General features: G+C 42.1%; 1 protein-coding gene across 1 annotated transcript in view; it reads left to right on the top strand.

Moving 5' to 3' along the window:
• Positions 1-9,806, top strand: part of lama1 (laminin, alpha 1) — a 60,393-nt gene extending 50,587 nt beyond the window's left edge. Inside the window, exons 51-65 of the mRNA XM_061922498.1 lie at positions 2,125-2,249; positions 2,341-2,491; positions 2,560-2,846; positions 2,926-3,040; positions 3,135-3,287; positions 3,363-3,514; positions 3,586-3,780; positions 5,028-5,211; positions 5,284-5,390; positions 5,465-5,654; positions 5,719-5,868; positions 5,938-6,091; positions 6,161-6,294; positions 9,294-9,507; positions 9,572-9,806. Coding sequence (XP_061778482.1) covers positions 2,125-2,249; positions 2,341-2,491; positions 2,560-2,846; positions 2,926-3,040; positions 3,135-3,287; positions 3,363-3,514; positions 3,586-3,780; positions 5,028-5,211; positions 5,284-5,390; positions 5,465-5,654; positions 5,719-5,868; positions 5,938-6,091; positions 6,161-6,294; positions 9,294-9,507; positions 9,572-9,726 — 2,466 coding nt within the window. The 3' untranslated portion in view covers positions 9,727-9,806. The remainder of the gene's footprint in view (positions 1-2,124; positions 2,250-2,340; positions 2,492-2,559; positions 2,847-2,925; positions 3,041-3,134; positions 3,288-3,362; positions 3,515-3,585; positions 3,781-5,027; positions 5,212-5,283; positions 5,391-5,464; positions 5,655-5,718; positions 5,869-5,937; positions 6,092-6,160; positions 6,295-9,293; positions 9,508-9,571) is intronic.
• The last annotated feature ends 5,482 nt before the right edge of the window (positions 9,807-15,288 follow it).

Raw genomic sequence — 15,288 nt, 5'->3', positions numbered from 1 at the left:
ATTTTGGTGAGATTATAAAGTCAAACCTGAAAGTCGAATGGCTGCGGTGAACGCTAGTGTCTCTGAGAGAAGCCGAGGAGCCAAGATCACAGCTGCCTTTTTGAGCTGCAGGGTGAGGTCGCGTAATCCACTCAAGTCTCCGGTAAGAGCCGACTTAATATCACAATTTTCCCATCCAAAAACTTGCTGGTTGACGTAGAGAAACATGTTCGCTTGACCGCTCTGTGTTAAAGCTTGACAACAAACAAAGAAACACCGGCTGGGTTTCGGTTGCTAAAGGCAGCTGCAATCCACCGCTTTTTTTATTTGACGTCTCCATTATTAATTGAACAAATTGCAAAAGATTCAGCAACACAGATGTTCAAAATACTGTGTAATTGTGCAATGAAAAGAGACGACTTTTAGCCGTAAGTGGTGCTGGGCTAAAATGTCCCCTCCAACCAATAACGTCACAAACATCATAGATGTCATCATTCTGCGACGTTTTCAACAGGAAACTCCGCTGGAAATTTAAAATTGTAATTTAGTAAACTAAACCGGCCGTATTGGCATGTGTTGCAATGTTAAGATTTCATCATTGATATATACTCTAAACTATCAGACTGCGTGGTCGGTAGTAATGGGTTTCAGTAGGCCTTTAAATTAGGGTTGGGGTAGTAAAATAATAAGGTAGACGGGTTGGTTATGGTTAGAGTTGGGTTTGGACTTAGGGTTGTAAATAATCACCTGAAAAAGCAATACATTCAAAAACCGAAATAATAACCAGTGGTGCAATGCATTAGCCAGCTTGGATCACGTTCGAAATCAAGTGTCCACTCTCGCATTGTCAGCGCCACTGTGGGCATGTCTTTAAGACACGGTTCACTTCCGTTGTTGTCACCCCAGTGCCCCGATTTAACGTGTCCATGGCCACAGCTCGACCCTTTTCTTTTGAAGACGCTCTCCTTAGCCAATCTTGTTTGAATGTTTCACACATATTCACATATTTTGTGGTGATTCACTCTAAAGGTAAAGTTTGTGTGTGTGTGTGTGTGATACATTTCAAGTCAATCCCACTTAAGGGTGTAAAAACAACGCCACCATGTGGTGAATTTGTCATAGAAATAATAGTACTGGCAACACTAGGAGAGCATGTGTGGACAAAGATTCACCCTTTGGTATGAAGCGGTTCATGAGTAGAAGCTTACACAAAGTGTGTGTGTATGTGTGCGTGGGTGTGAGTGTGTGTGTGTTCTGGTAATGCTTACTTAATGGGGACATCGCTCTGTTTACACAGTCACCTTTAGGGGACCTCTGACGGTATGGGGACAAAAAAACAGGTACCCTAAAGGGAAACCTTTTTAAATGATAGTCAGATCCATTCTGAAGATCCATCCATCCATCCATTTTCTACCGCTTATTCCCTTTGGGGTCGCGGGGGGCGCTGGTGCCTATGTCAGCTACAATCGGGCGGATGGCGGGGTACTCACATTCACACCAGGGCCAATTTAGTGTTGCCAATCAACCTATCTCCAGGTGCTGCCTAAGAGATTCGTATTAAATTTTTACATTATTACCTTAAAGTATGATTCACATTCAGAATTTTCCGTCCTTCTATTAATGGTAGTTGGAGTTGCAGACAACTTCATTACTGCTAAATAGCAGTTTTCAATAATGACATAGAAGATGCTGGATTTGCTTTAACATTTAAGTGGTGAGACTTCCTATAAGAGGACAGCTGTAGTGCTGTATTCTGAGGATTGTCATATTTTTTTTTTTTTTAAATGGTCCCCAGTAGTCACATACAAATTTGTGTGAATTATGCAAAATTATTTAAATTTGGTCCGCATGAACCATATTAAGTCTTTTTCCCCAAGATCCCAGGTAAGAATGATGAGCACATTACTTTATCAATCCAGAGATTTAAAGAAGTGTATGAGATAACTGGGCAGTGGCCATTTTACCTCTTTTTTTTTATGCCTCCACAACCTGTAGAAAGGGGGTCCCCACAAGTGATGATCAAAATCTTCGTCCCCATTCCAAATGATAACCTGTGTGTGTGTGTGTGTGTGTGTGTGTGTGTGTGTGTGTGTGTGTGTGTGTGTGTGTGTTTGTGTGCCGGCGTGTGTGCTTGCGCGACATCAGAGGCCGGCAGCGTTGCAGTCGTCCACATTTCAAGGTTGTTTGGGTGAAGCGTCGCTCAATGAGAAAAACATCGGATTGTGGAACTACAACAGCCGACAAGGACAATGTGGAGGCTGCTTCAGCAGGTTAGCACACTCACACACACACACACACACACACACACACTTGTATCACTCCTAGACTACAATCTTGGTTAAATACAAATCTGTCCTTCAGTCCACAGGCAGAGGAGACGTCCTTCCACTTTGATGGTTCTGGATTTTCACTGGTCCAAAAGTCTCTACGAGCCACATCCACCTCCATTGTTTTATTGTTTAAAACGCTGTCGCCAGGCGGATTACTGCTGTACCTGGCATCCAACAACACTGTAAGCAAAAAATAATGCCGGCGCGTGCTACTCAGTGACATCATTACCTTATTGGAACTCCCCTGCAGAGGGACTTCCTCTCCATCGAGCTGGTGGAGGGCTCTGTCCGTCTGACCTTTGACCTAGGGTCTGGCGCACTGGTCCTGACCTCCAGCAAGAAGTACAATACGGGCGTTTGGCACAAAGTTACGCTACAAAGGAACCGACGCAAAGGTTACCTGTCCATCATGGCGGCCGACCAATCATCGGAGAAAGAAGTGTTGGAGGCGGAGTCACCCGGCACAGCCTCCGATCTCAACCGCTCTGACCTCGACCCCATCTACATCGGAGGACTTCCTGCTTCCCGACCAATCAGGTTAGAATCGGCGATACAGCTACTGAGGAGGATGTGACATCACACTTGCGCGTGACTTCATAGTTCTTCTGGTTGCTAGGCGACAAGTCGTCTCCAGGTCGTACGTTGGCTGCATCAAGAACGTGGAGATTGCGCGGTTGAACTTTGACCTGCTGCGGGATGCATATGGAGTGAGGAAAGGATGTGTCGTTGAGGTACACACACACACACACACACACACACACACACACACACACATTACCTAATTGCAAGGTGAATTGTGCACACCTGACATTCTGATGTTGTTAGGCGGTGCGGAGTGTCTCCATTTTAAACGGTGGCTTCGTCCAGATCGCTCCTCGCTCACTTGGCCAGGAGGCGGAGATTCTCCTCTCTTTCAGATCCAATAACCAATCAGGAGTCCTTCTAGCCGCTCTCACTGATAACCCCGCCCAGCGACAGGTGAGACGCCACCAGGTGATGCACGGAGCTGGAATCAGTTCTTAAAACACTGTGTGTGCGTGTGTGTGTTGACAGCACTTCCTGTCCATCCACCTACTTTCTGGCTCTCTGGAGGCGGAGCTAGGGGAGCTAGGCGGGGCCAGTCGGCGTGTGGCGGTCGTCGCACCAGAGGGCAGAACCTTCGCCGATGGAACAAAACACTCTGTCATCATTAACGTCAACAGGAAGTAGGTGTTAGCAGGACAACCAAGGAACTGTCCCACATGCCTCGTTCGTCTCACACCTGTCTGTCCCTCAGGTCAATTTCAATCCAGGTGGACGAGGGGAACGCCAAGTCGGTCTCACTGTTGCCGGGCGGACTGTCCCGTCTTTCCACGGCGTCCTTTTTCATTGGCGGGCTCCCTTCAGGGGTGACGTCTCTCTCTCCAAACAAATTAAAGAGCATGTCCAAGTTGTTCAGAGGATGCATCCAACACTTGGTGCTTGGCGGACGGTCAGTCTAACGCACACATTTATTTATTTTCATTATATTGAATAATTCAAACCCCGGCCGAGTCATACCACAGACTATAAAAATGGGACCCATTACCTCCCTGCTTGGTAATCAGCATCAAGGGTTGGAATTGGGGGTTAAATCACCAAAAATAGTCCCCGAGCGCGGCCACAGCTGGTGCTCACTGCTCTCCTCCCTTCCCAGGGTGTGATCAAGGGTGATGGGTCAAATGCAGAGAATAATTTTGCCACACCTAGTGTGTGTGTGACTATAATTGGTACTTTAACTTTGACTTAATAGCCTCAAAACAGTAAGAAAGAAAGTTGTAAGGTTATGACTTTTGTCTAGTAACTTAATTCATTCCTCATAATGTTTTCTTTTACTCCTCAAAGTATTATTTTGTCACATAATTATACATTTTCACTCACAATGTTATAACTTTAACATACGTAATCCTTATGCAATTGTATTTTTTTTTATCTTTAGACTTAATGATTATTTATTTTTTCTCACAATAATACATCTTCATTTTAAAAAATCTCATATGTGGATTTTCCTCCTTATGTTAGAACGGAGTTTTCATAAAATACGATTTTTTCACTTTTTATTTAGATTTTTTTCTTTGGGTATTACAACTTAAACTCAGTTGTCATACATTCACATTGTTTTCTCATAATATTTAAACTTTTTTCTCATATTACAACTACGTTTTATTCAATTAGAAAGGTTTTCTTGCCAAACTGACATTTTTTCAACATCATTTAAATTTTTTGTAATATTACAAGTAAATTTTCCTGAAAATACCATTTTTTCTCATACATTTTGACTTGTTTTTACACATTTCTGACTTTGTCATAATATTTTGATTAATAAAGTTTTATCTATCTATCCATCTATCTATCTAGCTATCAAATTATTGTACCTTAAATTAACTTTTATACATTTAAATGTTTTTTCTCCTAATATTTGGAACCATATTCCTATATTACAACTCAATTCCAAAACTAAAATGTTTTTCTTGTCATATTATAACTCCTTTGGTATGACATGATGCTAATAAAAAACGTTTAAAATCATTTAACACTGAAAGTTAATCACCATAAAATGACAATTTTTTCTCATAACATTTAAGATGTTTTCCGACAAATTAAGGACTATTCTTGTAATATTTTGATCAAAATATGTTTTTGTCGCTAAATCCTCACTTTCTGGTTATAATATTCTAGTCACATGCTGTCATTTGATAGGCTCGTCGACCTTTCAGCTGCTGTGAGGTATGAGGGGGCGGAGCTTGACAGCTGCCTATTAGAGGAGAGAGTTAGAGGGGCGGTGCTTCCGGATGACCAGGATGTAGAACCCACTCTTGACCCTTCCCATCTGTCTGCAGCCCCACCCACCCACCTGAGTGCCCTGCCGCCTGGAGCACCAATGGTAATCAATGATTCGAAGCGTGGTCATTTTCAGAAATAATATTTTTATCAAGATGTACCACGTGTGTTTTAGTGCACGCCAGAAGCCGAGCAGAGCTTCCTACCCGCCGCCGCTCGGTTCGGCTCCTCACGACATAGTCACATGACTTTCATCATCAACCCGATCACTGTGCGCAAAAGGTGAGTCACTTCTGGGTCTGTGTTTTCCGTTACAAGTGGGCAGGGCTTCACTCACCATTTTTCACTCTCCCCAGCATGTCCATACATTTGTCGGTGAGAACCCGAGCTCAGGACGGTATGCTGATGCTCCTCTCCGACGCCAACCAGATGGACTTCGCCATCTTGAGGTTGGCGGCAGGGCGGCTGCTGATGTCAGCTGACCTGGGAAAGGGTGCCGCCTCCGCCGTTTCCTCTGTGGCCATCAATGACGGGAAATGGCACACAGTGAGTCCAAAGGCGCACGTCGGCAAAATAAAGCGTCTAACTAAACATGTCATGTCTGCGCTAGGTCAGCGCCAACGTCAGTCGGCGTCTCGTCTCCGTGTCTGTGGACGCTTCCAAGCCGGACTTGGCGACGGTTAAAGGGAACCAGCTGGACGTCAACAACAGACTTTACCTCGGTGGATTGCCACACATGCACAACACCAGAAGGATAAACGTAAGACGCACACGTTCAAGAAGAATATCCACTTGATCGATCTCATTTGAGCTAACGGGCCAATCACAGGTGACCACCAGTCTCCCAGGCTGCCTCCACTCCGTCAGTCTAAACGGCGCCGTGCTGGAGCTCTCACGACCAGCTTCGCAGCATGAGGTCACTTACTGTTTCAGAAATGAGGAGACAGGAAGTTACTTTAACGGCAGTGGATACGCCGCACTCGGTGAGTAGCGACTCTGTGAACCACGTGACAACAAGGAGCCAATCATATCCAAATAACGTGTTTGTGCAGTGCGGGACGGATACAAGGTGGGCTCTGATGTGTCTGTGTCGATGGACTTTCGAACCAGCCAATCAGAGGGCGTTTTGCTTGGTATTAGCAGTGCAAAGGTGGATGCCATTGGACTAGAGATGATTAAAGGACAGGTGAGTGAACTTACATCGTTTACATTGTTTTCGCCCTCTTTTTGTGCCCTCATGTGTATTATCCTTTCCATCCTTTGTAACTGAGCTACAATTTCCCTTGTGGATTATTAAAGTCCAAATTCTACTTTTTTCTTGGAATATCATAACTTAATTCCCATCCATCCATCCATCCATCCATCCATCCATCCATTTTCTACCGGTTATTCCCTTTGGGGTCGCAGGGGGCGCTGGTGCCTATCTCAGCTACAATCGGGCAGAAGGCGGGGTACTCACATTCACACCAGGGCCAATTTGATGTTGACCCTGGACAAGTCGCCACCTCATCGCAGCTTAATTCCCATAAAATGTATATTATATGTAGACCTTTTTCTTGTAACATCAGAACTGAATTATTATAAAGGAGTAGTAGACACTAGTAGACACTATTTAGAGCTTTTCTTGTAATATTAGAACTTAAGTTCCATGAAATTATATTGTATTTCCTTATAAAGTGACAGATCTTTCTCATAGTATTTGAACTTTTTTCTTGTACGATTACAATTTTATCCTCGTAAATTAATATTCTATTTAGACCTTTTTCTTGTAATATTAAATCTTATTCTCATAAAGCAATATTCAATTCAAACCTTTTTCTTGGAATATTAGTTTGATTCCCATAAAATCATTACCTTTTTTCCCCTCATAAAATGACAGATTTTTTTTGGAACAGGCTAGTTCTCTTAAAATGTAATTTTTTTTTTTCATATCTACATTTTTTTGTTAATAAAAGTACACATTTTTCTCATCGTGCAGCACGGTAGGAACAGGGGTTAGTGCGTCTGCCTCACAATACGAAGGTCCTGAATAGTCCTGAGTTCAAGCCCGTGATCGGGATCTTTCTGTGTGTAGTTTGCATGTGCTCCCCGTGATTGCGTGGGTTCCCTCCGGGTACTGCGCCTTCCTCCCACCTCCAAAGACATGCACCTGGGGATAGGTTGATTGGCAACACTAAATTGGCCAGAGTGTGTGAATGTGAGTGTGAATGTGGTCTATTTGTGTTGGCCCTGCGATAAGGTGGCAACTTGTCCAGGGTGTACCCCACCTTCCGCCCGATTGTAGCTGAGATAGGCACCAGCACCCCCCGCGACCCCAAAGGGAATAAGCGGTAGATAATGGATGGATTTTCCTCATTGTATTTTTACATTTTCTTGTAATATTTGCATAAAATAAAATAGAAATGATTGTTTATTTTCATAATTACACTTTTTTAGAATATTAAAATCCTCAGTAAATTATAGATTTTTCAAATAATATTTAGACTTTTTTCTTTTAATATTAGAACGTAACTCTAGTTAAATTACATTTTTCTCACATTAATATCCTTTTTCTAGAATCTTAGGATTCTTTTAAATTTACAGCTTCGTCTTACATTTTTCTTGTAATATCATACTTGCCAACCATCTCGGATTTTCCGGGAGACTCCCGAAATTCAGCGCCTCTCCCGAAAACCTCCCGGAAGAAATTTTCTCCCGAAAATCTCCCGAAATTCAGCGGAGCTGGAGGCCACGCCCCCTTGAGCCCCATGCGGACCTGAGTGGGGACAGCCTGTTTTCACGCCCGCTTTCCCACTATATAAACAGCTTGCCTGCCCAATCACGTTACAACATCTACGGATTTTAATAAAAGACTGCACACACAAGGAGACGAAGCAGAAGAACGAGGAAGTTACAGCCATGGCGACGCCGTCTGTAATAGAGTGATCTATGTTGTCTGTCATCATCTCCTGGTGAATGTCTGCTATAGTGTTATGGGGTTGCTTTTTGATTGGCCAACGATTTATGTGGTGTTGCGCACCTGACGGCAAGTGACTCTCGCCAGTACGCAAATGGCAGAACAAAGTTTACTCAAATAGTGAAAGGTAAGTGTTGTTGTTTTTATTTCAGTAACCAGCAAGCACAGTACAGTTAGTATAACAACTATATTTTTATTACTGTGTATTTGATAGGTGCCGTCTGAAATTAAACTATATATATATATATATATATATATATATATATATATATATAATATATAGCTAGAATCCTCTGAAAATCAAGTATTTTATACATATATATATATATATATATGAAATATATATGAAATACTCGAGTTGGTGAATTATACTCCCCTCTTAACCACGCCCCCACCTCCCGAAATCGGAGGTCTCAAGGTTGGCAAGTATGTGTAATATTCAACCTTAGTTTTCATAATATTTGGATTTTGTTGTAATATTACAACTTTATTCTCCCAAAAACATTAGTTTGACATTTAATCTGTAACAAAGTACTTCTCATTAAATTATAAATGTTTCCCATACTTGATATTTTTTCCATCTATATTTTAACTTAATTTTAATCAAATTTAAAACGATTTTTCTTTGAATATTAGTTATTTAAAAACTGCATATCTGTATCATAACATTTTGTAATCCATCCATCCATTTCTACCGCTTATTCCCTTTTGGGGTCGCGGGGGGCGCTGGCGCCTATCTCAGCTACAATCGGGCGGAAGGCAGGGTACACCCTGGACAAGTCGCCACCTCATCGCAGGGCCAACACAGATAGACAGACAACATTCACACTCACATTCACACACTAGGGCCAATTTAGTGTTGCCAATCAACCTATCCCCAGGTGCATGTCTTTGGAAGTGGGAGGAAGCCGGAGTACCCGGAGTGAACCCACGCATTCACGGGGAGAACATGCAAACTCCACACAGAAAGATCCCGAGCCTGGATTTGAATATTCGACATTAATCCTAAAAACAACAACAAAAAACGTTTTTTCTTTTAATGTTTAGGTGTGTTTTTGTGATATTAATCAATACTTAATTCTCATAAAATGATTTGGAATAAAATTATTTTTTCCCGTATTACAACACAATTGTATGCAGAAATAAGAAAACAAAGTGGAGTTATTGTATTTGTTGTGAAATATTATGGTCCATCCATTCATAAAATGCATACTCAATGCTTCATTTAGGTGGTTTTTAACGTCAACAACGGCGCGGGTCGAGTGACGGTTCGCTCCGTCAGCCACACTCTGTGCGATGGACGCTGGCACCACCTCCTGGCCAAGAAGACTAAACACACCCTGAGTTTGAGCATCGACGGGCGGAGTAACGCCATCACGAACCCTTACCCACAATCCACCTCTGCTGAGACCAACAACCCCGTGTATTTGGGAGGTTATCCAGGTAAAATCACGCAGCAAAGTTAGCACTTAAGAATTGCGGTCAAACTTTATGCTTTTTTTTTTAGACGGAACCAAACAGAACAGTTTGTACAGCAAGTCGTCCTTCAGGGGCTGTCTAAAGAACGTGGAGATCATCAAGTCTCACCTGGTCACGCCACTGGAACTAAGTCGCGCCCACTTTTTATTGGGCGTCACCCCCAGCTCTTGTCCTGCTGCCTAGCAACAGTGGATTTTATGCATTTGAATTTTGCTCTCTAGCAAATTGCTAACAAAATAAACACAACATCTGTCTTATCTTGATTTAGTTCTCTAACCTTTCATTTTCTATTCAAACTGTAGTTGCGCCAGAAGCCCATTCCATGGCAGATGATGTCAAGGCTCATGGTCTGTCTTGTCGTCTGTATTCATACCAAAGACTATAAAAATAGGACCCATTGCCTCCCTGGTTGTCACTCAGCATCAATTAATTAATTAAATCACCAAAAATTATTCGTGGGCGTGGCCACCGCTGCTGCTCACTGCTCTCCTCACCTCCCAAAAGCAGGGGACAAATTTCACCACACCTAGTGTGTGTGTGACAATCACTGGTACTTTTAAATGCCTACTGAAATGAGATGTTCTTATTTAAAAGGGGATAGCAGGTCCATTCTATGTGTCATACTTGATCATTTCGCGATATTGCCATATTTTTGCTGAAAGGATTTAATAGAGAACATCCACGATAAAGTTTGCAACTTTTGGTGCTGATAAAAAAAGCCTTGCCTGTACTGGAAGTATGTGCGCGTGACGTCACAGGTTGTGGAGTTCCTCACATTTGAACATTGTTTACAATCATGGCCACCAGCAGCGAGAGCGATTCGGACCGAGAAAGCGATGATTTCCCCATTAATTTGAGTGAGGATGAAATATTCGTGGATGAGGAAAGTGAGAGTGAAGGACTAGAAGAAAAAAAGTTTTAAAAAAAATGTAAAAAGGCGATTGCAGATGTTATTACACACATTTACTATGATAATTCTGGAAAATCCCTTATCTGCCTATTGTGTTAGTGTTTTAGTGAGATTAAATAGTACCTTTAAAGTCGGAGAGATGTGGCCACGGGTACGTGTGTTGACCCAGTGTCTTTGAGGCAAGTCACGCTGCTGGAAGCTCCGCTGATGTTGCCGGTAAGAGCAAACTTATTACCACAATTTTCTCACCGAAAACTGCCGGTTAACATGTGGTTGGGATCCATGTTCGCTTGACCGCTCTGATCCATAGTAAAGCTTCGCTTTTGGGAATTTTAAACAAGGAAACACCGTGTGTTTGTGTGGCTAAAGGCTAAAAGCTTCCCACCTCCATCTTTCTACTTTGACTTCTCCATTATTACTTGAACAAATTGCAAAAGATTCAGCAACACAGATGGCCAGAATACTGTGTAATTATGCGATTAAAGCAGACTACTTATAGCTTGGATCGGGCTGGAAAATAATGTCCGCTACAACCCGAGACGTCAAACGCAGGCGTCATCATACGCGTCATCATTCCGCAACGTTTTCAACACGACACTTAGCGGGAAATTTAAAATTGTAATTTAGTAAACTAAAAAGGCGGTATTGGCATGTGTTGCAATGTTAATATTTCATCATTGATATATAAACTATCAGACTGCGTGGTCGGTAGTAGTGGGTTTCAGTAGGCCTTTAACTTAACATTAATCTGAGCAACATGTGGATACATTCAAACAGAAACAGTAAACAATATTTGTCAATAATTTTAGTGAAATAAGACACAGAAACGGGATTTGTCGTTAATTAATTTGATCGGTTTTCATAAAATCCACTTGTTTTGGTATCCTTTTGTACAGTTTACACTTTTCAGCAGAGGTAGGCCGTCAGGTGTTAGAGTTAGCAAGGCCTAGTCTGCTGGCCTAATATAACCAGAAATCATGATCATAATTAAAAGATAAAAGTAATTTTTTATTTACTTTCCCTAAATATCTTAAACTATTCTTATTCTCTGTGCTCCTTCCAGCGCTGGTGTTTTTAGGTTATAGAGTTTTTATCCAATCAGAATTCATCAAGCTCAGGGATGTCAAACTCAAATACAGAGTGGGCCAAAATTTAAAACTTAATTAAGCCGCGGGCCAAGGTTGAACAAATTAACCTTTAAATAGGGACCCAAACAAGTTTGGCATTGAATATTGAACAAGCAAAGCTTATATAACTTTATAGTGACGTGCAAAATCGAATTTCAAATAATAATAATCCATCCATCCATCCATTATCTACCGCTTATTCCCTTTTGGGGTCGCGGGGGGCGCTGGCGCCTATCTCAGCTACAATCGGGCGGAAGTCGGTGTACACCCTGGACAAGTCGCCACTTCATCGCAGAATAATAATAATAATAATTGAAAAATGTCAATGTCATATCAAATACAATTTAAATAATTGAATGCCTCTTCTATTTGCAACCTTCTTTTTCCACAGGCTAATAATACATTTGAAAATAAAATAACAATAATGAATGAATTAAACATTCAGCCTTGAAGTAGGGTTTGGTGCTGGGGGAGGAGTGTATATTGTAGCGTCCCGGAAGAGTTAGTGCTGCAAGGAGTTCTTTTGTGTTTGTTCTGTTGTGTTTATGTTGTGTTACGGTGTGGATGTTCTCCTGAAATGTGTTTGTAATTCTTGTTTGGTGTGGGTTCATGGTGTGGCGCTTATTTGTAACAGTGTTAAAGTTGTTTATACGGCCACCCTCAGTGTGACCTGTATGGCTGTTGACCAAGTATGAATGCATTCGTTCGTGTGTGTACAAGCCGCATACATTATGTGAGTGGGCGACAGGTTGTAGAGACCATTAAAAGCAGTGTCTTTAAGGCAAGCCCCCAATATTGTTGTTCGGGTGAAAATCGGGACAAATTCGGGAGAATGTTTGCCCCAGGAGATTTTAGTGAGGGGGCACTGAACTTCTGGAGTCTCCCGGGAAAATCGGGAAGGATGGCAAGTATGAGTATTAGTGGTGAATGAGGTGTTACAGCGGCACTGTCGCTGTATAATACCGGCTGGCCAGCTCTAATGTTAATTTGATATTGCCTCAAGGGCCAAATGAAATTACACAGCGGGTCAAATTTGGCCCGCGGGCCAGAGTTGGACACCCGTGATCTAGCTCAGTGGTTCTCAACCTTTTTTCTGCAATATACCCCCTGTGAACATTTTTTTTAATTCAAGTACCCCCTAATCAGAGCAAAGCATTTTTGGTTGAAAATAAAGAGATAAAGTAGTAAAATACAGCACTATGTCATCAGTTTCTGATTTATGAAATTGTATTACAGTGCAAAATATTGCTCATTTGTAGTGGTCTTTCTAGAACTATTTGAAAAAAAAAAAAGATATAAAAATAACTAAAAACTTGTTGAAAAATAAACCAGTGATTCAATTATAAATAAAGATTTCTACACATAGAAGTAATCATCAACTTAAAGTGCCCTCTCTGGGGATTGTAATAGAGATCCATCTGGATTCATCAACTTCATGCTAAACATTTCTTCACAAAAAAAGAATATTTTAAACATAAACAATATTCATGGAACATGTCCACAAAAAATCTATCTGTCGACACTGAATATTGCATTGTTGCATTTGTTTTCACAGTTTATGAATTTACATTCATATTTAGTTGAACTATTATTCAATAAAAATATTTACAAAGGATTTTTGAATTGATGCTATTTTTAGAATATTTTTTTAAAATCTCACGTACCCCTTGGCATACCTTCAAGTACCCTTAAGGGTACGCGTACCCCCATTTGAGAACCACTGATCTAGCTTATGTTGCCGTGCTGCACCAAATCTGCCAGGGTCTTCAGAATCACCAATGCGGGCGTCCTTGCACTGTAAGTGAACGGACACAAACACTTGACAAGACAGTTGCGATAGCCAAACAGATCATGACTTGTTGTCAATAAGGTCTTCCAGCTGGCCTAAGGCAGATCAGTGGCCTTGTGGTGAGAGTATCCGCCCTGAGACTGGGAGGTTGTGAGTTCAAACCCCAGCCGAGTCTAAGACTATAAAAATGGGACCCATTACGTCCCTGCTTGGCACTCAGCATTAAGGGTTGGAATTGGGGGTTAAATCACCAAATTGTTGCCGAGCGCGGCACACGCTGCTGCTCACGGCTCTCCTCACCTCCCAGGGGGTGAACATGGGGATGGGTCAAATGCAGAGGACACATTTCACCACATCTAGTGTGTGTGTGTGTGTGTGTGTGTGTGTGTGTGTGTGTGTGTGTGTGTGTGAAAATCATTGGAACTTATTCTAAAAATATATATTGTGATGTTGGGCTTCACGGCGGCAGAGGGGTTAGTGCGTCTGCCTCACAATACGAAGTTCCTGCAGTCCTGGGTTCAAATCCAGGCTCGGGATCTTTCTGTGTGGAGTTTGCATGTTCTCCCCGTGAATGCGTGGGTTCCCTCCGGGTACTCCGGCTTCCTCCCATTTCCAAAGACATGCACCTGGGGATAGGTTGATTGGCAACACTAAATTGGCCCTAGTGTGTGAATGTGAGTGTGAATGTTGTCTGTCTATTTGTGTTGGCCCTGCGATGAGGTGGCGACTTGTCCAGGGTGTTCCCCGCCTTCCGCCCGATTGTAGCTGAGATAGGCACCAGTGCCCCCCGCGACCCCGAAAGGGAATAAGCGGTAGAAAATGGATGGATGGATGGATGGATATTGTGATGTTATGAGCTAGGTAACATAAGAACTCCATTACCCAGCATGCCACAGTAACGAAGAGCATGCCGGCAGCTTGATGTTATTGATGAGCAGGCGGTGGAGTAAAGTTTAAAAACTCAGCCAACAGGCTTCGTCTGCATCTTTTATAATTAGACAAGATAACACATATATTGGCAAGGCCATTTTTAAGAAAGATATTTAAATATTATATTTACAGATATTTAAAGAGAAGGATATTTAAAGAGAAACTACATCTTTTCAGACCATGTCGTGCCAACCCCTTAAGCTAGCTCAGCTGTCCCAGGGATGAAATGTGAGTTCAGATATTTTATATCTTTATTTTTTCATGTTTAATATATTTTTTGCAATTTTTATTTTGACAATACCACATAAGATATATTTTAATTGCTGATGCGGATTTGTTGTATTGTACGATATATCCCGGCAAGAAATCTGCGTTCAAAGGAGATCACACAGTCTGCGGGCTGTAGAGTGTTTTCTATTCGGGCTCCAGTACTCTGGAATGCCCTCCCGGTAACAGTTAGAGATGCTACCTCAGTAGAAGCATTTAAGTACCATCTTAAAACTCATTTGTATACTCTAGCCTTTAAATAGACAGCCGTTTTTAGACCAGTTGATCTGCCGTTTCTTTTCTTTTCTGCTTTTCCCCCCTCTCCCTTGTGTAGGGGGGGCCGGGGGGGGGGGGGGGCACAGGTACAGTGGCCGTGGATGACGTGCTAGCTGTCCAGAGTCGGGACCCGGGGTGGACCGCTCGCCAGTGCATCAGTTGGGGACATCTCTGCGCTGCTGACCTGTCTCCGCTCGGGATGGTCTCCTGCTGGCCCCACTATGGATTGGACCAGGCGAGCTACTTTTCAATTGACCAACTCGAGGGGATCTACCTCATTTATATATATCATTTGTATTTATTTATTTATGAAAGAGACATTTTTGTAAACAAGTTAAATGTGTTTAATGATAATACAAGCATGTGTAACACATAGAGATGTATTTCTTTCACGAAGACAAGAATATAAATTGGTGTATTACCTGATTCTGATGACTTGCATTGAT

Source organism: Nerophis ophidion, linkage group LG15 (assembly GCF_033978795.1).
Source record: "Nerophis ophidion isolate RoL-2023_Sa linkage group LG15, RoL_Noph_v1.0, whole genome shotgun sequence".
Taxonomy (NCBI): Eukaryota; Metazoa; Chordata; class Actinopteri; order Syngnathiformes; family Syngnathidae; genus Nerophis; species Nerophis ophidion.
This window is presented reverse-complemented; position numbering and strand designations above follow the sequence as displayed.